General features: G+C 40.8%; 1 protein-coding gene across 1 annotated transcript in view; it reads right to left on the reverse strand.

The window, feature by feature from the left end:
- Positions 1–23,624, reverse strand: part of Parp8 (poly(ADP-ribose) polymerase family member 8) — a 169,302-nt gene that overhangs the window by 73,184 nt on the left and 72,494 nt on the right. Inside the window, exons 4-8 of the mRNA XM_055603471.1 lie at positions 15,714–15,751; positions 6,942–7,031; positions 6,141–6,211; positions 4,545–4,622; positions 1,330–1,424 (exon numbers count right to left, since the gene is read on the reverse strand). Of these exons, the coding sequence (XP_055459446.1) occupies positions 1,330–1,424; positions 4,545–4,622; positions 6,141–6,211; positions 6,942–7,031; positions 15,714–15,751 (372 nt within the window). The remainder of the gene's footprint in view (positions 1–1,329; positions 1,425–4,544; positions 4,623–6,140; positions 6,212–6,941; positions 7,032–15,713; positions 15,752–23,624) is intronic.

A 23,624-nucleotide genomic window follows, 5' to 3' on the forward strand; every position in this document is an offset into this window, starting at 1 on the left:
TAAAAACTTGATTTACCAAGTATAATCCCACCATTGTAAGCCTGACATACGTCCAATTCAAGAGAGATGCTCTGGGGACGCAATCCTCAACTATTTAATCTAGAAGTGGCATTGAGTAGTTATTTCTACAGTCTAAATAAAATATCTGGCTATTGTAAATTACCACTGTGTGGACTTCCCAAGTAAAAATGCATGTTTACTTTCTCAAATTATGGGTATGTCCACTGGAGAGGTTATGACTGACGACTAGATAATGTGTCCCTCTTTCAGATGCTGTCACTACAAATAGTCAAGGATCCACCATGAATTCTCTATTTTATGTAACATCCCACACTATGTTAAGTTCCAAGATAATGATTAAAAAAATAAAAATAAAAAAAACTGAGCAAGATACAAGTAAACAGAAGACAGCGCCGCATCTATCACAAATCCCAGTCTAGTCAGTAAAACAGCAGAAATGCGCTCAAGAGGCAAAAGCGAAATGGTGGGCATATAGAAGACACACTGAGATGTGCATGCAGAGATCTGAGGCAGGCTCAAGCAGCTGACGTTCACAGTGGGGTGTGAGGAAAGCACTCCCAGACAGGAGAGCTACCTGTGCAAGTGCTTCCAGTCCTGGGGCACCCTGGTCCAGCTGGGAATTTTGGTAGTTAGTACTGGAATTGAGGTGGGTAGGGAGTATGCTGCAACAAAAGAGCGATTCCTTCAAGTGCTCTGAGCTCTGGAGCAATGTGGTCAGCTAGGGGTTTGGTAGTTAGGGCTAGAATTGAGGTCAAGCTGTGAAACGAGCCTAGAAATCCATGGAGACTTAGAAGCGACACTATATACAAAGAACAAGACTCTAAAATAATCCTAATTACTAGATGCCACTGTAAGGACACAAATGACACCTTACACTAAATAGAAAAAAGAATAAGGATGGAGGTCTTCTGAAGAGTAGAATACAAAGTAGATAGAAAACTTATTGTCAGATATTCATTAGTTACAGACTAAAAGACCTTGCTAGCGTCAAATGACCTCAAACAGGCAGTCCTCCTGGTTCATCTTTCCAAGCGCTGAAAACATAAGTGTATGCTGTTATACCTAGCTAGTTATGCTGCTACTTTTTCGAACTAACTCTCAAAATGAATTACTTCTTTAGTACAACTAACTGAACTTTAAAATGATATGTAAAAAAGCCCAAAAGCTGTCATTTTACACCAGGAGAGACAAAATAGAATTCCCCAAACATTTCCAAATATAATCCCAGAAAAGAATTTTCTTTTACACTACTCTAATAGAAAATTCCAGTGGCTTGTGAAATCAGTGTACTACACTGACACAGTTTACCTGAGAGACACTGCGTGTGGTCCATAGAGCTCTCGCACTGCACACAGATCAGCTTCCAGCTGAGGGTGCTTGTGCAGTTCTCCATCGTAGTTCACCTGCCGGAAAGAATGAGTCAGAATTGAGGGGAACGAGTCAAAGAAATCAAGACCCAAACATCCTGTGCAAAAGCCTCTCGGCATTACAGATAAGTCAACAGCATCTCCACAAAGCTCTTCAGTTCATACATGGCTAGAATAATTCATTGTTTTAAAGTTAGAGTTAGACTTTTAAAATTCATGATTCCACACCCTCTGCCCAAAGTTTGGGTATGAGTCTAAGCCTCTGCTTTGATACCTTGATCAATCAATAGAGTCTGTCAGAGGCCCTCTGTAGTAGGCTCCTGTCCTGTTCCCTAAATTGATGTCTATCACATTTGCCCTTCTGAATGAGGATTGAGCATCTTGGGTCTTCCTTGTTGTTTAGCTTCTTTAGGACTATAGATTTTACTATGTTTATCCTATATCACGTGTCTAATAACCACTTATAAGTGAGTATATACCATGTTAGTCTTTCTGCTTCTGGGTTACCTCACTCAAGGATTTTTTTCTAGTTCCCACCATTTGCCTGCAAATTTCATGATTTCCCTGTTTTTAATAGCTGAGTAGTATTCCATTGTGTAAATGTACCACAGTTTCTGTATCCATTCTTCAGTTGAGGTACATCTAGGTTGTTTCCATATTCTGGCTATTTTGAATAAAGCTACTACGAACATAGTTTATTGTCAGTTGCTGGAGTTGATGGTGGGAATGTTGTGAAAGGAGGAGGAGATAGAAAGTCATGGAGGGGGCAGGAGCTCCACAAGGAGAGCAGCAGAACCAAGAAATCTGGACACAGGGGTATCTGAAACCGATACTTCAACCAAGGACCAATCATGGAGATGACCTAGAACCCCGGCACAGATACAGCCATGGAAGCTCAGTGTCCAAGTGGGTTCACTAGTAAGGGGAACAGGGAATGTCTCTGACATCAACTCAGGGGCTGGTTCTTTAATCACCTCCCCCTGATAGGGGAACAGCCTTTCGAGGCCATGGAGGAAGACAATGCAGCCAGTCCTGATGAGACATGATAGACTAGGATCAGATAGAAGGGGAGAAGGACTTCCCCTATCAGTATACTGGGGGAGGGGAATGGGTGGAGAAAGGGGAGGGAGGATGGGACTGGAAGGGGACGAGGGAGGGGGCTACAGGTAGGATACAAAGTGAATAAACTGTAATTGATTAAATTAAATTAAATTAAAAATGATAGATAGATAGATTAGGAATAGTGTTACCTCAAAATCCACCTATACCACTCCTCGGCATGTATTCGAAAGATGCTCAACTATACAATAACTTACCTTTCTTAAATTTAGTCTTTTGTCTCTTGCTCCCATGCCCAACTTAAAAGAAAACTTGAAAACCAGAGTGTGCATTGAAAGAGCTGTGGCATACTTGAACACCCCACAACTGACACTGTTGCTCTCTTCTCTTCATTTCTCTTATTCTGGCCTATTAACCGTGCTATGAGCTAATCCTTTAAATGACACTCATTTCTACACAGTGTGACTTATGACTACTGTTCCTAAGTTAATCAAACACACGCCTGCATGATGGAATACTCCAATACATAATGCCTCCTAATAGCAAGGAAGAGGAGCCCTGGATATCTCTTTGTACTTTCGCTACACAGTTACATCCTAGGAGGTATCCTTTCCCTACTTCCAGCGCTTTTAGTGATCCATCTTTCATTTTCAAAAGTAATGTTCTAAAGAAATGCAAATGTTTAGGAGGAGTGAATGACTGGCAGATATTCTGGTAACTTTAACCTAGACTGAAGAAAAGCACCAAATTCTCCTCTGGAAGAATGAGTGGTATAAACAAAACTCAGACTTGGAAGGCCTCTTTGCATCCCTGTAAAAGTGCTGTGCTGGGTAGGGAGGGACTTTTTCAGACAACTGCCCAACACCGAGAAAGTTACTCCACAGAGGAAAGCCTACCCCACTATGCCCATGTTTCTATGGCCTTGCCCTTGTCTGATTTAGAAAGTACTGATTTTTTATTCTGAATATGTCGGGTGAATTCTTTTCCACGCTAACTTTACCTTGAAAGGCCCATTTTATCATATTATCCTTTCCTTACAGGACACAAACTACAAAGACGTTTGATCAGTGAGGTCACAGAAACCTACCAACACATTATATTTTGGTAATGTTAGGATATGCTTATATCCTAAAATCACGTGCCCAATTAAAATTTTCATTACTCTGGAAAATCTTATGAGTTATTGCACATGTAACACATATGTATAAATGGCCTGGCTATCTGGATACACACACACACACACACACACACACATACACACACACACACATACACACACACACACGTCTGTATATCATGGCCAACTGACATAGTTGTGGCATACACACACACACACACGTGCATGTATGTGTGGGTCCAGATAGCTAGGCTATTTATGCATATTTAAAAATCTTCCTAATACATTTTCAACACAATGAAGCAAATACTTCTAAATAAGTATAACCAACCAAAATTTGTAAAAATTAACCATCTTCAGTTTAAAACGATAATCTATGCTTGTTAGAATTGCCAACATTTAAAAATATTCCTTGCTAAGTCTATGAGGAAGACAAATCGTACTTGTTTTCCCCCATGTGAAATGTAAGGGGGGGAAGGTGTGACATGCCTACAAGAGTAAAGAAAGGTGGTCAGTGTGAAGGAAGAGGAACAAGAAGGAGCAATGGAATACACACACTATAGTGAAAGCAAAGGGGACTATTCAGTGGATCAAAAGGAGGGGAGAAAGGATGAATAAGAACAGAGTAGAGCAGAAAGGTACCTACGTGTGAAAATGTCACAGTGATACCTATTTCCTTGCATGGTAACCAAAAATTTAATAATAAAGGAATAATGTAAAAGTGATAATGTAAAAATGATAATCAAACCAAAGTCAAAGTCCATAACTAATTAGGACATAGATGAATGTAGGTGAATGATGCCAGTGGAAAGATCCGTAAAGTATATCTTAATTTCTGAAAATGTGTAGAAAGTGAAAAACAAATCATTCATGTTTTCTTCTTACTTACCGAAGCCTGAACAATTCTAGGCTATCACCTTCCACTAGGACAAACATGACTGAAAACTTTGGATGGTGTATTGGAAGGCAGGGTGGCCTACCTGTCCTCCATAATAAAATTCTTCAGAGTCATTGTCGCCCTCTGAGTCCTCTTCCACGGTGCTGTTCTGCCTTGACTCCTTCAAAAGATAAGGAAGACAATCCCATCAAACAAGCTACAGAGCAGCCGTAACAGACAAGTTCTAGCATAACGAGTGGCTTTTAAATGTGACACACTATTGGTCCGGTAAAACTTTAGAACCAAAAAGAATACAAGAGCTGACTTTGTAGATGTACTTGGTTCTTTTAAGGAAGCTGACTGAAAATAAACCGTTCTCAACGTTTACTTCCGGTGAAGCTAGTCCTTGCAGCTTCACATCTGGCGTTTACTCTAACTGTGTAATCAGTTATACTTTCGGCTCCCCTCTGATAAGATAGTTGACACTAATTAAACTCTTATTAAAAAGTTCATCCCCATTATTTATCCAAGATGGCTTTCCACTTCCACTGCCAACACAAAGCAGCAATATGAATGCAGTAAGATAAAAATGGAATTATGCAACTAAATATGAATCATAATACAAGGAGAACTTTAACTATACAGAAATGATTTGTTTGGATATTCAAATTTCAAAAGCGTGTTTAATATGCTTTAAAATTGATGTCTGAGTTTTAATTAACTGAGCAGAACATCTGTCATATATCTGAAGTTCAGTGAAAATTCACTCTGGTATTTCTATTACTGTGATGATTAGCAAAGTGTTTTTGTTTTTTGTTTGTTTGTTTAAAGGGAAAAAAATGAGAGAGAAGAAAAGCAGCATTTTTCCTTCAGATGTAGAATTTCCATGTTGCTTTTCAAGTTCTTGAGGAAAATGTACCCAAGAAAAGGGACTTTGGATCAAATGATATTCTAACAGGTTTTGGTCAATGACTGCTTTACTCAAGCAGGATTTTCCACAGTAGACAGAGAACGAACACTCGATGGAGGCTGTCAGCATAGCCTCCAACCGCCTAACTGCTGTCCTATTACATTTTCTCTGTTCAATGCCCTGATTCAGAGATCAAAGTAAAAAAAAAAAAAAAAAAAAAAAAAAAAAAAAAAAAAAAAAAAAAAAAGAAGAAAAAAAGAAAGAAAATTGTTTCTGAAGACGGTAAAAATTTTTAAAGCAAGAATATGAGACAAATTGTTGTAAGCTTTTCTTAAGTAAATAAAAACCACTGGAATATAAGTCTTTTTCCATGGCTACGTTACTTTGGCTTAAAAGACCACACCTTCTAAAAAAGAATTCTAAAGATCGCAACAAAATTATATACACTCATATATACTTGTGATATATATGGGTGTTTCTCTGTCAGCTACATTGCTATATATAAAGAGTAAAGAATGAATTACGTGGCCTGTATATGTCCGTTTTCCTTATTTTGATTATTTTCTATTAATTTACCAGAAACTTCTTCCTCAAGTTAATTTTACGTCACTCAGCACCATTAAAAAAAAAAAAAAAAAAAAAAAAAAAAAAAAAAAAAAAAAAAAAAAAGGCATGGTATGCAGCTTATTCGCCATACACTGTAATCTAAACATGGAAGCAAAAGCAAATACTTGGGGAACTTAAAACACCATCAAAATAAAGAGGACGAATGAAATGTAACTTACATACCTCCCCATTTTCCTTTTGTAATTTGGATCTTATGGACAAACAACAATTAATATCATTTGTTTTTCTTAATTCTGCAAGAGAGAATTTATAAAGTTACTCTACATTTTACCATATTATTTGCCAAACATACATGAGTTCCTACATTAAAAACAGGCTAAGCTTTTCTACCCCTTTTGTGAAAAAAATTGAGACTTATTTAAAAGATAGACAATACAAGTGCTTCTGACTTTTAGTTGCACATTCAAACGTTAACCAGTTAAAGAGCAAGCGCAGAGATATCTTCAGCTCTTTTTATTTACTTCAAGATGGCTTCACTGCCATAGATTTTCTGAATTCCAGTGGTTCTCAACCGTCCTAATGCTGCAACACTCCAATATAGTTCCTCATGTTGTGGTACCTACCCCAACCACACAAGTATTCCATTGCTACTTTATAACTGTAACTTGGCCGCTGTTCCGAATCAACGTGTGAATATCTGATCTTTCTGATACTCCTGGGCCACCCCTCTGAAAGGATCATCCAACCCACCAACAAATGGGCCACGACCCACAGGTTGAGAACAGCTGCTGCATTCAGTTTGTCAGGTAGTGTCCTGATGGATGAAAATGCTTTCAAGAGTAATGTGGACATGATACATTTCAACATTCTTGAAAAGCTGTAATACGTAAGACATAAAAATGATAGAAACAGATTTCTCCGAGGTTAATATATGTGTTGCTATACTGAAAACAAACAGCATCTAAGCAGCAACAATTTGAAAGACTTAGTCTGAGAAAAAAAAGGATATTTCAGTACTGTTACCTGTTGCTATTCTATGGAAGATGACCGGAATTGGGTCTGTAGTAACTAGTACATCCTCATCATTTTCTGAGCTTGACACATATGTATTGTCTGCAAGGAAATATGAGGAAAGACACAGTATCATGAGTATATATCCTACATAAAAGCAACAGAACTATATCTTCATTGCTTTAATCCAATTCTCGTTAATGGCATACTACTGTTCTCATTAACTCAGAGCAGCCTTTGCTGAAAATTAAGCACGGAATTATGACCTTTTCTAAGGAGTCTATAGCTTCTAACAAGAATATAGATTTTGGAAAGCAGGTATTCAAAACCATGCTTTCCTTTTGTTAGATAGAAAGGTTTAAGACAGAGTCACCATATGTAGCCTTCAAATTCAACAGTCACCTGCCTCTGTCTCTTAAGGCCTCTCTACTAGGCCTGGCTCTTCATACACTTCTAACACAGGATCTTCACCAACCCTACATCTGACAGAGGACTAATATCCAGTATATATAAAGAACTAAAAAACTTAAACAGCAAAAAATCAAGTAATCCAATTAAAAAATGGAGTACAGATCTAAATAGAGAATTCTCAATAGAGGAATATCGAATGGCAGAAAAACACTTTAAAGAAATGCTCGACCTCATTAGGCATCAGGGAAATGCAAATCAAAACAACTTTGAGATTTCACCTTACACCCATCAGAATGGCTAAGATCAAAAATTCAAGAGACAACACATGCTGGAGAGGTTGTGGAGAAAGGGGAACCTTCCTCCACTGCTGGTGGGAATGTAAACTTGTACAACCACTCTGGAAAGCAATCTGGTGCTTTATCAGACAACTAGGAATAGCGCTTCCTCAAGATCCAGCTGTACCACTCCTAGACATATACCCAAAAGAGTCTCAAGTACACAATAAGGACATTTGCTCAACCATGTTTGTAGCAGCCTTATTTGTAATAGCCAGAAGCTGGAAACAGCCCAGATGCCCCTCAGTGGAGGAATGGATGCACAAATTGTGGTATATCTACACAATGGAATATTACTCAGCAATAAAAAACAAAGAAATCATGAAATTTGCAGGTAAATGGTGGGATCTGGAAAAGATCATCCTGAGTGAACTACCCCAGAAGCAGAAAGATGCACATGGTATATACTCACTCATATAGACATACAATATAGGATAAACCTACTAAAATCTGTACACCTAAAGAAACTAATCAAGAGGGAAGACTCTTGCTAAAATGCTCAATTCCTATCCAGAAAGGCAAAGAGGCTGGACATCAGAAGAAGGAGAAAATAGGGAACAAGTCAGGAGCCTGACACAGAGGACCTCTGAAAGACCCTGCCCTCCAGACTATCAAAGCAGACGCTGAGACTTATGGGCAACATTTGGGCAGAGTGCAGGGAATCTTAGGAAAGAAGTGGGAAACAGTAAGATCTGGAGAGGACAGGAACTCCACAAGGAGAGCAACAGAACCAAAAAATCTGAGCACAGAGGTCTTTCCTGAGACTGATACTCCAACCAAAGACTATGCATGGAGATAACCTAAGACCCCTGCACAGATGTAGCTCATGGCAGTTCAGTATCCAAGTGGGTTCCCTTGTAATAGGAACAGGGACTGTCTCTGACATAAACTGATTAGCCTGCTCTTTAATTACCTACCCCTGAGGGGGAAGCAGCATTACCAGGCCATAGAAGACAATGCAGCCACTCCTGATGAGACCTAATTGACTAAGATCAGAAAGAAGGAAAAGAAGACCTCCCCTATCAGTGGACTTGGGGAAGAGCATGCATGCAGAGGGTGGAGGAAGGGAGGGATTGGGATGGGAGGAGGTGGAGGGAAGGAACCACAGGGGGGATACAAAGTGAATAAAATATAATAAAGAATTAAAAAAAAAAAAGAACCAATCATTGCTATGCAGCTGGCTGGCTCATCTCACAGGACAGCACTTTGCTCGATATCAATGTCTATTTCAAAAGGCAGGGTTCTCAGTTGAGGAGACAACTAAGGGACAATCGGTTTGTTTGTTTTTTTTTTAAACTCAAAACCAAACACACGTGTAATCCCCACACTTGAGAGGCTTCCATAGGAAGATCATGAAGTTTGAGGCCAGCCTTCTTTATATGGTTTACTTGTTAATTGTGACAAAGAGATTAGAGTTATGTGGGAAGAGAGGATCGCATTTAAAGACTTCTTGTGAGATTCATCTGTGAACTTGTCTGTGGTCATTTTCTTGATGAATGACTTATCGGGAGGAGGCGCTTAGCCCAGTGTGGGCAGTGCTGCCGCTGGCCAGGTGGCCCTGTGTTATGTCAGAGAGCCAGCTGAGCAAGCGGGGAGAGCTGTGCAGTACTTGCTTCCCTCCACAGCGCCTGCCTCCACTCCTGCACAAGCTTCTGCCCTGCACTCCCTCAGTGCCACACCATGATTGTGACCTGTAAGCGAAATAAATCTTTTCCTCCCTAAGTTGCTTTTGTTCATGTTGTGCATCAAGGCAATAAAAAGCACCCTAGGATACATAAGAAGACCCTGTCTAAAACAAAATCAAAACCTAAAATTATTGGTAAGGAGAGGAGATCGAGCGGAGTGGAAACTGCAGTAACTTGCTGAAATTGTACCCTCCATATTGTTCTTAGGTAAGCTGCTTTTAAGTCTTACCAAATAATTCTTCTATAAGTGAATTGTATGTAAATTTACATTACAATGAACATTAAAAAGTCCTTACATTTCTTTTTCTAATATTATTATTATTTATAATTTATTCACTTTGTGTCTAGGTTGTAGCCCCCTCTCTCATTTCCTCCCGGACCTACCCTCCCTTCTTCTTCCTCCCCTACCCGTCTTCCCTAGTCCACTGATAGGGGAAGTCCTCTTCTCCTACTGTCTGACCCTAGCCTATTAAGTCTCATCAGGACTGCCTGGATCATCTTCCTCTGTCGGCTGGCTAGATCGCCCCAACAGGAAGAAGTGATCAAGGAGCAGACAACCTAGTTCATGTCAGAGACTGTCTCTTCTCCCCTTACTAGGGAACCCACATGGAGACTGAGCTGTCTATGCACTATATATGAGCAGGGGTTCTAGGTCCTCTCTATTCATGGTCTTTGGTTGATGCATCAGTGTCTGCAGCGCCCCAAGGGCCCTGCCTGTTTTTAGTTTTGTTGGTCTCCTTGTGTGGCTCCTGTTACCTCTGGGTCCTTCTATATCCCCCCTTCTTTCATAAGACTCCCTGTGCTCTGTCCAAAGTTTGGCTGTGAGTCTCTGCATCTGCTTTGATAACCTGCTGGGTAGTTTTTAGACGACATCTGTAGTAGGCTCCCATAATATTCTCCCTCATCTACTGCTTCCAATGTCTATCCTGTTTTCCCTGTCCAAACATTTCTTATTCACTATTTTTGCCTCTTAAAAAAAAAGTATAAATTTACCAATTTGTCAAATGAATATAGGTCTTTCTTTTTTTAATTTTTATTTTTTATATTAATCACAGGTTGTTTATTTTGTATCCCAGCCATAGCTCCCTTCTTCCTTCCCTCCCCATCCCACCCTCCCTCCCTCATCTCTCCCCTGTCCTTTTCCAAGTCCACTGCTAGGGGAGGTCCTCCTCCCCTTCCATCTGACCCTAGCTTATCAGGTATCTCCCGGACTGGCTGCCATGTCCTCCTCTATGACCTAGCAAGACTGTTCCTCCCTTGGGGGCAGGGGGTAAATATATTTTGTCCTTGTGGAGCTCCTGTCCTCTCTAGGTCATACTAACTCCCCCTTCATTCATATGATTTTCTACACTCTGCCCAAGGTTTGGTTATGAGTCTCTGCATCTGCTTTGATATACTGCTAGGTAGAGTCTTTCAGAGGCCCTCTGTGGTAAGCTCCTGTCCTGTTTCTTGTTTTCTCCTACTTCCAATGTCCATCCCATTTGTCTTTCTAAGTGAGGATTGATCATCTTACTCCGGGTCCTCTTTCCTGTTTATCTTCTTTAGTTGCACATACTTTAGTATGTTTATCCTATCTTACAGTATTTTACAGTATGGTAAAATAATACATTGTATTAATTTAACACCCAGTTGTTTATCTACTTTTCTCATTAATGACTGAAAAACATCTCTAATACTGCCAACTCGTTTACAATTGTCTCAGAGTACAGACCTGGAAGTGTAGGGGGTTTGCCCCCAAGCCCGATGACCTGGGGTCAATCCCCAGGACTCACATGTTGGAAGCAGATAACTGACTCCTAAAAGTTGTTCTCTGACCTTCCCATACATGTATAACACTCACACGCACTATATAATATATATATTGTATGTATATGTGTGTGTATGTGTGTGTGTATACTTTTGGTGTGGTAGCACACACTCTTGGTATCAGCACTCGGGAAGAAGAGGTAAGGTGATGTCTGTGAGTTTGAGGCCAGCCTGGGTGTACACAGTGAGTTCCAGGGTAGCCAGGGCTACATGGTAAGACCCTGCTTCAAAAAACAAACCAAAAATAATAAAGTAAAATAATCTAAAAGTAAATCTCCTATAATGCAACTACTGCTAACATACTAAAAATAAAACACCTACAACAAATACAAACATGGATCAATTTCTGTTCACATAACTGAAAGAACATATCTTTAAAAGGGGTCGAGACAGGTTGTAATACTATCGTCAGTACGGTGAGAATCTGACTTTTAACTGATAGACTTGAGTCATTATGGTTCCTCTCTCCATCAAATGCATTATTTTTGAACACTGAAAGTAAGTAAATTATGTGTATATAGCGATAGAAAACTCTCCATGGAAGAGGCTTTAGTAAGTCACCAGGGGCAAGAACAGGTGGGATGAGCTGAGAGGAAACAAGGCATCCGCCTCATCACTCGGATTAGCATTAACCACAATTTGGCTGTGCTTAATATTCAGATGCCAGTAGGGACAACGTGACGTTATTCACATTTACTAAGTGGCATCACATCACAGACCAAGAAGCAGAACTTGTGTAAATTCATCTGAGTTGGTTTCACATCAAGACACTGGCCACTCGTCTGGATTCTCTTCAGTCAGCAGCTTCATGCGTTTAGATCAGTGGTAAAAAACAAAACAACAACAATAACAAAAACGGAGGCTAGAAGGTGAGCTCTCTATTACAGCTAAACCTTCTTCTCTTCTTCTCCTCCTCCTCCTCCTTCTTCTTCTCTTCCTCCTCCTCTTCTTCCTCCCCCTCCTCCTCCCCCCATTCCTCCTCTGGTAGAAATCTTTTTTTTTTTTTTGGTGTTGTGCTATTTTTGTTTTCAGACATGCAGACAAGATGTTTTTGCATAATCCAAGACAACCAGGATACCTTTATGCCTACACAAATACACACACACACACACACACACACACACACACACAGAGAGAGAGAGAGAGAGAGAGAGAGAGAGAGAGGAGAGAGAGAGAGAGAGAGAGAGAGAGGAGAGAGAGAGAGAGAGAGAGAGAGAGAGAGAGAGAGAGAGAGAGTGTGTGTGTGCAAATACTGGGACAGTAGAAAAAGTATGGCCAACTTCAGAACACATATTACTATTCTCATAAACCTTAGTTCTTCTTACTGATGTGAAGCTAAGTGCTAATTAGTAAAACTAATTCTATCTTCCCTATAAAAAGGGAAAGGGAGATTGGAAATGTGTCTCAGAAATAGAGCACTCACCTAACCAGTAAAACACTGGATCCCATAAAAGCCTAAGAAGAAAATGCATAAGAAAACAGCATTTCAGAAGGAAAAATGGTGGCAAAAGCCTGTACTCCCAGCACTCAGGAGACAGAGGCAAAAGACAGGACATTCTAGGTCATTCTCCACAACTGGAGACACTTTCTCAAACAAGAAAGACAAAACAAATGGAAAGGAAGGAGAGGCACTAAGAGCAACAGAACTAAGTGGTGGCTGCCAGCTAAAAGGAGAGATGAAGAATCCATTAACTGGACAGCACTGTGCAATACACTGACCACAGGACAGAAGTTTGTGCTAAACTGCCAGAGGATGGTCCAATAAGACATTAGGCTTGGAAAACAGAAAGAGTAGTGTATGGCTCAATGTGAAGGTTGTCTGTGGGAGTAGATTTACATAAAATAATAGGTAAAAATACTCTCTAACTCACTTTTATGAAAACTGAAAATAATGTCATTTGTAAGTCAGGGCTTTGGAGCTATAGGGACCAACAGAGATGTGAAGAAGAGTTGGGATAATTCAGTCACCACAGTAGCTAAACCTTCTAACTAGAGAAAATGTGACGGCTGCAGACCAGCTGGTTCATCTTAGTAGAGTCAACCTGTGACTTGCTGTGCATACACCATTCCCAAATCCATTATCACAAGCCAAAATACCTTTTTCTTAAAAAAAACAAAACAGACATTTCAACAACCTAGTGACTTTCATTTGTGTGTGTGTGTGTGTGTGTGTGTGTGTGTTGTGTGTGTGTGTGTAGAACACATCGATCCCCACGGCAGAACAGTAAGTGTCCTAAGCATAACTCACCAAGTCTATAAAGACAGGCTCGAGCAGGCTTGCTTGCTGGCTCTATAAATGCTCAAAAAACCAGGCAGATCCATTAGCGTCTTTCAGTCCACAATACCAAGGACAAAACAAAGCCTGCCCAGTCTCAGTAGTGACATCAAGATGCTTCTTACTGATGTAGCCCATCACCTTATTATTTAAAGGAGGAAATGATCCCTCAGCAGATGCCAAGTAACATTGCAATAGCTTCAATAGCCATTAATGTTCTAAAATGTGATAAATAAGAGAAAAATGATGCTTTGTTTTCTGATGAGCAGAAATACACTACTTTTGATACAAAGCTGCCAACTTTTCTATTATTGAAAAATTTCCCAGACCATCTAGGAAGTATGGGGAGGGGGTAAGTATGGTTATTAGAAAACAAACACATACTTTTATATAATCTCGTCAATCTAGAAAAGTGAAATATGTTAACTAATACATCCCAAATAAATCTGAATTAAAGTTTAACAAAGGAGAAAATATTATCACACCAGCGCTCACTCTGGAGCCAGAAGAACACTGACTGACCGCGCTGTCCACACTCCCCCCAGAAGCAACAATTACCAAAGTTGAGATGCTGATGGTTTATAACCAAGTTCCATGCCACTAGGAAGCACTGTTTGGTTTCATCGCCACACATTCTTCACGTGTGAATATTACACTTTTTCCCTGTCACCCATAAAATGGCATTCAGACTTAGATTCCGCTGCACACCTGGAAGCACTTGGTACCTGGACTCTGTGGTGGATCTGAGTTATCAATTCCAAGCTCAGCCTCAGCACTTGAACCAGAACACACAAACCCACTTCTCCCTCAGCAAAATGAGGCCTGCTCTAGCCGAGTAGACCAAATTTGTTACCTTATGCAAATGAAATTTTGTTGGAATTCACTACAAACTTGCTCCAAGATGAGATGTTAGTAAAAAAAAAAACACAAGTGACAACCACTGTTTTGTTAGGAAATCTCAAATTTTAGGGATTGAAGAGATGCTCTGTGGTTAAGAGCAGTAGCTGCTCTTCCACAGGACCCAGGTTCAATTCCCAGCATCCACATGGCTGCTCACAGCCACCTATAACTCTAGTCCTAGGGAATATGCCGCCTTCTTCTGGCCTCTGTGGACACTGCAGGCACAAGACCCACAGACAGCCATGCAGGCAGGACAGCCAAATACATATGAAAACGTAATTCCTTCCCACTGGTGATAGGTTAGGCACATAGCTCAGTGGCAGGGCACTTATCTAGCACACAGAAGACTGTGTTCAATCCCCAAAACTGAAACAAAAAAATTAAGATAAAAATAACTTTATAGAGCCTGGAGAAATGACCCAATGGTTAAGAGCACTTGCTCCTCTTCCAGAGGCGTGTCACTCAATTCTCAGCACACTGTCCATCACACTAGTACCAGGGCCTCCACCAAGCATGTGTATAGTGCACATACATGCGTGCAGGGGAAACATGCGTACACAGGAAGTAAAAGAAACTGAAAATAACAAAATTAATTAAATAATACTTAAATGTTTACACTGAACCAAGTTATAGTTCCAAGCAAAACTCCAATGAAGTGAGAAAAGAAAAAAAAAAAAAAAAAAACAACTAATTACTGTATCTTTGCCACCAGAGGGAGCTCAATATTGGGGCCAGTTGGTACACTGCTCAGTATCACTAAAAGTAAATAAAAGATTCTCTGAACTGGTGGAGCTGTGTCTTCATATGGAAAGCACACTTAATCCTTATTTCTTTGAATAATTTCTCTGTGGGTGACCACATGTATGTGTGTGACTTTTTGTTTGCTTGTTTGTTGATTGTGACAGGGTCTCTTAGTAGCCCTGACTCTCCTGGAACGCGCTCTATAGACCAGGCTGGTGTCGAGCATAGAGATCTGCCTGCCTCTGCCTCCTGAATGCTGGGATTAAAGGCATGTGCCACTCACCTAACCTGTGTGAGCTTACTTTGAAAAATAAGCAGCATTTATAATTTGGTATGAAGATATTGGCAAACATTCCTTTAGCAGTTGATTATTTTTGTGTCCACTTGGAGAGTAAACACTTAATCTTCTTACAAAATGAAGCTGTCATGAGTGTGCATGAGTCTGCTTCGTCGGGAAATTAGATTTGACCGTGGTCCCAGTATTAGAATATCTCCCAATCAGCAGGAATTTCCCCATCTTTACGACTCCTTTGCCAATGCTTCCTAGTTCCATGCACGTACACACATTTCCAATCTCCAGAAGAACAAAATAGTCAGAGGTGCTTCATAAAACCTTTAAGGGAATGCATACCTGGGTAATCTTCTGAGACATGTACTGAGTAGGACACACTGTAAAGACAGGGAAAAGAGAAAAGGCTGAGGTTACTACGGAGAGCATCATGCTTTTATACAAAGAAATCCAACCCCATGTTGCCCACTTATTTGTACAAACACAAGTCTAAGCACTCTGAGCACACAGATCAGAAAGCTAATTTCAAGGTGGCACAGGAAATGTGCAGGGGTGAGTTTGGGTGTCAGCATGTCTTCCTGAAGCAGTCGTTCTCCTAGCTGACACTCTCCCCTCTGCTTATGGCAGGTCTTTCCAGTTCAGCAATATGCAAGGCTCTTCGTGCGAGCATTCGTGTCTCTGTTCAAACATCCCCAAGTCTCCTTTGCACATCAGAGAGGATGCTCTGTAGCTACGATAGCATTCAGGAATGTACGCTGTGTGCGTACGTTGCTGAGGAAGGACCCAGCAGACACTCTGCCCACCCAGCTGTGCTCACAGGCCCGGCATCTATAACACTTCCCCATAAATGTGAGAAAATATCATTTTACTTAAAATTAGTGACATGATAGATGCTTGTAACTAAGTCTTCTTAATTCGGTCTTTCAAACCATGATTAAAAAAACAAAAACAAATGCTTTCAGTTCTGAGGACTACGTTGCTTTAGAAAAAAAAGTGTAAAATACACATTAACAATTTTCCAACGCCTTTCTCAGGAAGCCTGATGTCACTACAAACTTACTTCTGACAAGAGGAATTTAGATAACCTATTTGTTCATTTTTTTAAATGTCTAGCAACAAGACTAGAACATCCCTTAAGGTTCAAGCTCCATCTCCATTTATATCTGCCCATGGTCTACTGCTTCAGTGTTTGCTGCCCAGGGTGAGTGGAATAGTACAGAAAAGATGTGTTACTGTTCACGAAGGACACTTTGCTGCTCAATTATTAAGTCAACAAGCCAAACATGTTAATGTGAAATCATTTAAGCAGAACAATCAAAAGCGATAACACGGATGACTAATTCATAGCAAGCAATGAACATGGCAGAAAAGAATTTGGGTAGTATAAAGTCCATTTACTTTTTAATGTGTAAATAAAAAATGATTCACATAAGGATGCAAGAAATGTACAAAGATTCATGTACCTTCCACCCAGTTTTCCCTACTGCTTACATCTTATGTACACATAGAAGAACATAAAAATCAAGAAACATTTAAGCATGTGTTGTTGTTGTTCTATGTCATTTTGTTTCTGTGTGTGACACATATGGACTACATAATCAAGACCCAGAACTTGTTTCTAATAGCATATTCCATTGTGTAAATGTGCCACAATTTCTGTATCCACTCCTCCATTGAAGGACACCTGAGTTGTTTCCAGATTCTGGCTATTACAAATAAGGCTACTATGAACATAGCTGAGCAAATGTCCTTGTTGAATGGTAGAGCATCTTTTAAGAGGATTCATGCAGTACCGATGAGACTTGATAAGCTAGGGGCAGATGGCAGAGGAGGAGAAGTACCCCTTTAAGAGGACTAGGAGAAGGAGAGGGGGGAAGAGGAAAGGAGGATGGGACTGGGAACAGTTGAGGGAGGGGGCTAAAACCAGGCTATACAATGAAGAAACTGTGAAAAATAAAAAATAACAACATAATCAAAAAGACCCAGAACTATTCACTCATGTTGTCTCAGCAGAGGCATACTTGTCACCCTTCATCTTAATGTCCTCAGCTCCAGGCAGCCACCAGCTCTCCAGTAGTTCTCCAATTCTGTCATCTCAAGTGTGTGATATAAGAGTGTGTGTGTGTGTGTGTGTGTGTGTGTGTGTGTGTGTGTGCACCCACGCATGCACATGGGCTTCCATGCAAGCAACGGTAAAGTAAGAATCACAATGTCATTTTAAGGCAAAATCATTACTTCAAAAATTACTCAGGTGGCAATGTTTAGGGTGGAAACGAGGAAAAAGCAAATTAGTACCCTAGCATAGGAGCAAAATGGCAGCAAGTCTTAGTGGTATATAGAGACAGGGAAATAGAAGAGAACAAATGGCAGATGCTGAACCCCAGCGCAAACCCCAGCTTTGGTAATTACAGCCCTGAATCAAATGCCAAGAAGGAAGACTATCCATGTCACCAGTGTTGGTACCTCAACCACTGTGGGTGAGCTAAACACTATGAGCCAATGTGAGTTCACTCTCTCATGGCTCACTTGCTGATACAGCGGGAATCCGCTACATCCACTGTTGATCAGTCTACCTCTTCTAATCTGGCACTTTTTTGACAAAATACCAGGCGCCTTGCCAAAAATTACACCCAACTCCAAGCTGAATTGATTCCTACCACCCTATGTTCTCAACCGACAATATTTGACCTCATTTTCATTCAAATGTCTAAATGTAAAATGAAGCCTTACTCCATCCCTCTGCCTTCATTCCGTCAGGATGAGTGCTTGTAGACCAGCAGGAGTGCTGTTGTGCCTTGAAGACTTATTAGCTGGGTAACATGGACAAGTCACTAAAACTCACTTACACACAATGAGCTTCAGTCTCCTCTTAGGAAAAATGGAGAATCCCGGTCTAGGCCCTCACAATGTCAGCAGCAGTAGCCCAGTGATTTGAGCAGAGCTCCAGCTCTTTCTGTTTGTTTTCTTTTGTCTCTTTGGGACAGAATCTTAGGGAACTCGAGCTAGACTGGAGCTCACTAGGTAACCCAGGCAGACTTTGACACCTACCCCTGTATTTGTCCCATCTCCACAATGCTGGGATTTCAAGAATGCATCACCACACTGAGCCTCAGGCATTAAAATTAACAGGAATTTTACATTAATGAGTGTTCTCTGGAGAACTCTATTTGATTTGTCAAAATAAAGACTGTATACATTTACTAGAAACCACAACTAACAGTGACAGTTTTATTACAAGGTCCTAAATGTCCTCATAATAATAAGGGACAGTACCATGTTCATGATCATATCTAATTTCTCAAGAATCAAACAGAAGACAAGAGCCCTGCAAAATGATTCATCAGCTCCCTGACCTAAAGCTTTTTTTTTTTTTTTTTTTTTTTGGTGTGTGTGTGTGTGTGTGTGTGTGTTTGTGAAGACCAGGAGGAAAATCACCAGGCATGTAAAATCTTAATCAGTTTCACTCTGTAGCTTGCAGAACTCTAAGGGAAACAATCCAGTCCAAGCAGACTTGGATGATTAAGCTCAAGGCTCTAATGGGTGGGAAAGGGTGGCACGCTGTGGTGGTGGGGGGGCAGAGAGCAAAGCTTAAGTAGCTTTCAGAGTGGGGCTGGAATGTGCTGTACATAATAAATATTATAAGGCCTGGAAGTGACACACTAAGGAACTGACAATAAAAGACATGAGAAAAGCCTGAAGCAAGCACCAGACTCCAGGTCAGGGAGATGCCCTCATACTCCTGGGCTATGCTGTGCTGTGAGTGTATTAAAAAGCTTTGTCAGAGAACTTCAGGTAAGTTGACATGTGTTTGGTATATCCTATACTAAGACCATGACAGGAGGTGCTTTGGGTCGGAAGTGTAAACTGGAATCCATAAATTACTTCTATTGTCTGTGTAATTCCTCTGATGGTATTTGGCCCAAGGAAAGACATCTCTCCACAGCAGAGCCAGAAGGTCATCCTAGAGGAGCCATTTGAGGCTCAATCCCTGCACCTGGGCTTTACTCCTAACACTGGAACCATTCACAGGGTCATTCCTTAGCTTAAATTTGTCATTTGTACCTTACACCCTTTCCTCCTAAATCGTCTAATAGAGAGGCAGAAGACACAAGTTCTCGGCTTTAAAAAAACTATTTAAGACCTACTGAGAGGTTTGATGGGCAAATTTTCAGCCAGGCCAGAATACACAGAAAGACCCTGTCTCAAAATATATAATAATAAATTAAAATAATGATAATACTTGTTTAAAAACTTAAAAGAAAAGGGGGAGGTGTGATGCTTTGGATGAGTGAGGTCTCTTGAAGTCTCAGGCACTCAGTTTAATGGCATTTTGCTTAGGAGGTGTGCCTTGTTGGAGGAAGCACGTTACTGAAGGTGGACTTTGAGTTATCCTTCCCTCTCTGCCTCCCACCTCTTTCCTTTATGTTTGCAGTTTTATGTGAGCTGTCAAGTAGCTGCTACAGCTACCATGACTGCCACCTGCTTTTGTGTCTCGTGGCTTCTGGAACCATAAGCCAAGGAAACCCTTTCTTTTATAAGCTGCCTTGGTCACAGTGTTTAATCACAACACTGGGAAACTGACACAGGAGGTAATGGAAGACAGTCTCTTAAAATAGAAGTGAGAACTCAGACTGAAAATAAGTGAATTTTAGACGCAGAAGACATTTCAGGGGTGCTGACTTTTATAATAGACCCCCAAACACTATGGCTACCTGCAAAACAAAACTCCCAGGTCCTAAACTCACTCTTTTTCATGACCCCCAAGCTTTTGACGGAACAAACAAAACCCAGTACTGTGTGGTGCCTCTTTTGCTTTGCTCCCTAAAAATATAACACTTTTCCTAATAACAGCACCTTTCTCAGCTTTCCTAGTTAGATCAGATTTTTTAGAATTCACACAAGGAAAAGCAAAGTGTAGAAATTAATGTGGGTCTCCAGGTTCATTGTTCACCTGGAAGTGAAATGCTGAAAAACAGCAGCAGATAAACCATGCAGCCTGAAGCTTCTGCCTCTTTGGTGCTGCCAGGGAAAAGAAACTCTATTGGACCTCACCCCAGGGTCACCGCCAGTGCTTTAAGGACTATGGTCCCACTCAAGAGCCACAAAACTCACCGTTTCTGCTCATTATCATGTTCCATACCCCCTTCCAAATTATGAATTTCCTGTGTCTTCCTTCATTCTTCAGCAAGTATTAGCTGCAATAACTTCAGGATTAGAAACTCTTGTACACTTTCCCATCTCCCTAAAATCCCTCCATCACCCACATCCGTATGTCACGACATTGTTAAGCTACAGAGAGTTCCAGGGCCTCGTGCACCTCCCCTTCCTTTCTTGACCCTGGATCTTGACCCTGGGGGAGAAATACATCTCTTGTTGTTTTTTTTGTTTTGTTTTTTGTTTGTTTTTTTTTTGTTGTTGTTGTTTTTTTTTTAAAAAAGCCCCAACTTTGTGTTCTACTCTTCAGCTCTGACCTGCTCCAACTTTAAACAATGTTTTCACTCCTTAGGTCTTCAATGGACTCACTTCAGACTTCATCCTTCCTCTACCTGGCTCTGGATAAATGTTCTCTACAGCACCTTTAACTCCTTCTTCACTGCGAAGCCCCAGCCTTGCTCCCAAAGCTGCAAGTGGTGGAGTAGATTAAGTTCCTCTTGACACTGGCGCGAGACCCTGAAAGCTGCTGAAAGGACAGTGACACTAACGGGTGTGAGCCCACACGGACACACAGGGCCTTCAACATCAGCGATCCTAGAACCCATATCTCATAGAGTCCTCTTGTTTTTCCTTTCTAAATCTTGCTACTTTTCCAAAACCTAAAAACAAACCTGCCCTCTGGCCATCAAGTCATTTTATATCACATTAAGGTAAAGGGGGTTGGCATTTGGCTATTTCCCCGGGCACATCAACTCTTTCTCCCAGCAGCCACATACAGACTTACAGTTCCTTCTTCCCCAAATCCACACAGGAGGAGACGAACATCTGTCTTTTCAGTCAAGCCTAACCTACTAATTTGCCAGATAGACCCCATAAATCTGCAGTCCACTTGGGATATTTCTTCTATTAGTCTCACAATTCTACAATTTATTAAATCTATGCCATTATGGAAGTGTGAAAATCTAGCTACAAAGACATTAAGAAGAACACCATTTAAAATAAACAAACGAGCGCTGATGAGAGAGAGAGAATTAATCACGTAAAGGCACTTGCCACCAAACAATACAAGCTTGACAACATGAGTTTAATCCCCAGAACCGATGTAGAGGAAGGAGAGAAGGCATTATACACAAAGCTGTTCCCTGAATTCTATACTCATGCCGTGAACATACACACATATGGGCACTAAAGAAATTTTAAATTCAAAGTGGAACTCTTAAGTATTGTATTATATATGCATGACAATAACACTAGACAACTTAAAAGGCAGTGGGATAGAATTTGTTTTCAAGGCAAGGTCTTACATAAACCAGGATTGAACTCTGGCTCGGGATATGCTAGCTAAACAATCTACCGGCTGAATTACACCCTCACCCCACAGCATTTTCTAATATATATAATCCCAGTACTTGGGAAGCAGAGATAGGAGAATCTGAGGTTCAAATCATCCTCCGGAGGAGAGAGGGACATGTAAGTAGTAGTTTTTAAAACAAATGGGTATTTCTGATACAGTATGGAAAACAGATCTAATCTGATGGGACACGTTTTCATAGTAACTATATATCTCCCACAAATATATACATACAGAAATACTGCTCGAGCAAAGTAGCTCCCCCTCTCCTTCCCTAGGACTCTGAATGAAATTGTCTTCCTGTACACCTGAATTATTTCAATCACTATAACTACACACTGTAATGGGACAAGGTGCGAGTGGTGCTTACATACTCCACTTACAGAACAGCCACGCTGGGTGACAGTGCTATGCCATGGCAGGAGTGGCTGCAGGGACACCACTTGATGCCACTTCTCCCCCAGAAGAGTCAGGATCCTTGACTTCACCAGGAAAGGAATTCAGGATGAGTCCTTGATAAGCAGGGTTACCCTTTCTCAGACAGGATTTAACATGATTTTTGCATGGGGTTTACGCAAAGAACAGTGCTCAGGGAAAGAATGAGATTCTCCGAGCACCAGTGAGAGCTGCTTAAAGGAGAACTGGGCTTTATTGCCAGATAATGCAACCAGTCCTGATGAAACCTGATAGGCTGGGGTCAGACGGAAGGGGAGGAGGACCTCCTCTATCAGTGGACTAGGGGAGGGGCATAGGGGGAGAAGAGGAAGGGGAGGGTGGAGTTGGGAGGAGACCACTGAGAGAGACACAGCCAGGATACAAAGTGAATAAATTGTAATAGATGATAATAATAACAAAACGAATCAGATATATGGTTTGGGTGGGTTTAATGTCATCTTTAGAGAGATGTGAAGGAATTAAAAGATCTCGGGTGGTTTCTAAGGTGCACAGAGTAAGATTACAAGAAACAGCCTCTACCATAAGAGTACTATGCAAAGTAAAACTCACTTTCACAGTAAACAAAGATAATAAATAGTCTCATTTGTGAGAGTTCTAAAAACCATGTGGGGAAAGAATAGAGCTACATTCAAGGATACACTCAATCCATATGCACATTGCCATATTAATGTTCTTATCTGAAAAGCCTTCTTATATGAGTAATAGCGTCTCTACATAGGCGATTTTCTCAGTGAATATGAATTGTGCTGTAAGTCACCATCCTCAACTGGGGAGAGGCTTTAACCAGGTTCCTGAATGAAGGGCTCCTTTCCCTATTTGTGTCCACACAATTTTCCATCTTTCTATTCTGCCTCACAGACTAACGTTCCAATCTGTATCACTGCGGAGATGTCTATCTTCCTCTGTGTCTCTGTGTCTCTCTGTCTCTCTTTCACACACACACATGCACACACACATACAGGTTCCAAACTGTATAGATTTGAATTTTGAATTGACACTCTGCCACAATAAAATCTGTGATCACCTTCTCTTAGAGTTGCTATGAAGAATGTATGAGACAATATATATTTTCAGAAGAAGACCAGACACACAAATTACTCAGGAAATGTTATTCTTACTCCTAAAAACCAGTATTTGCCTAGTGCACACCTCATGCGCCTTCATGACTGGATCCCAGGCCAAATTCCCCTCAAACATCCTCAACCACCAAGACAGAAGAGTAGATTCCTTCCCATCAGTACCACTTGACCGTGACATTGAATCTCCTTCACACTGCACTGGAAGAAGATCCT

Source organism: Psammomys obesus, unplaced genomic scaffold (assembly GCF_907164565.1).
Source record: "Psammomys obesus unplaced genomic scaffold, mPsaObe1.curated_primary_1811, whole genome shotgun sequence".
NCBI lineage: Eukaryota > Metazoa > Chordata > Mammalia > Rodentia > Muridae > Psammomys > Psammomys obesus.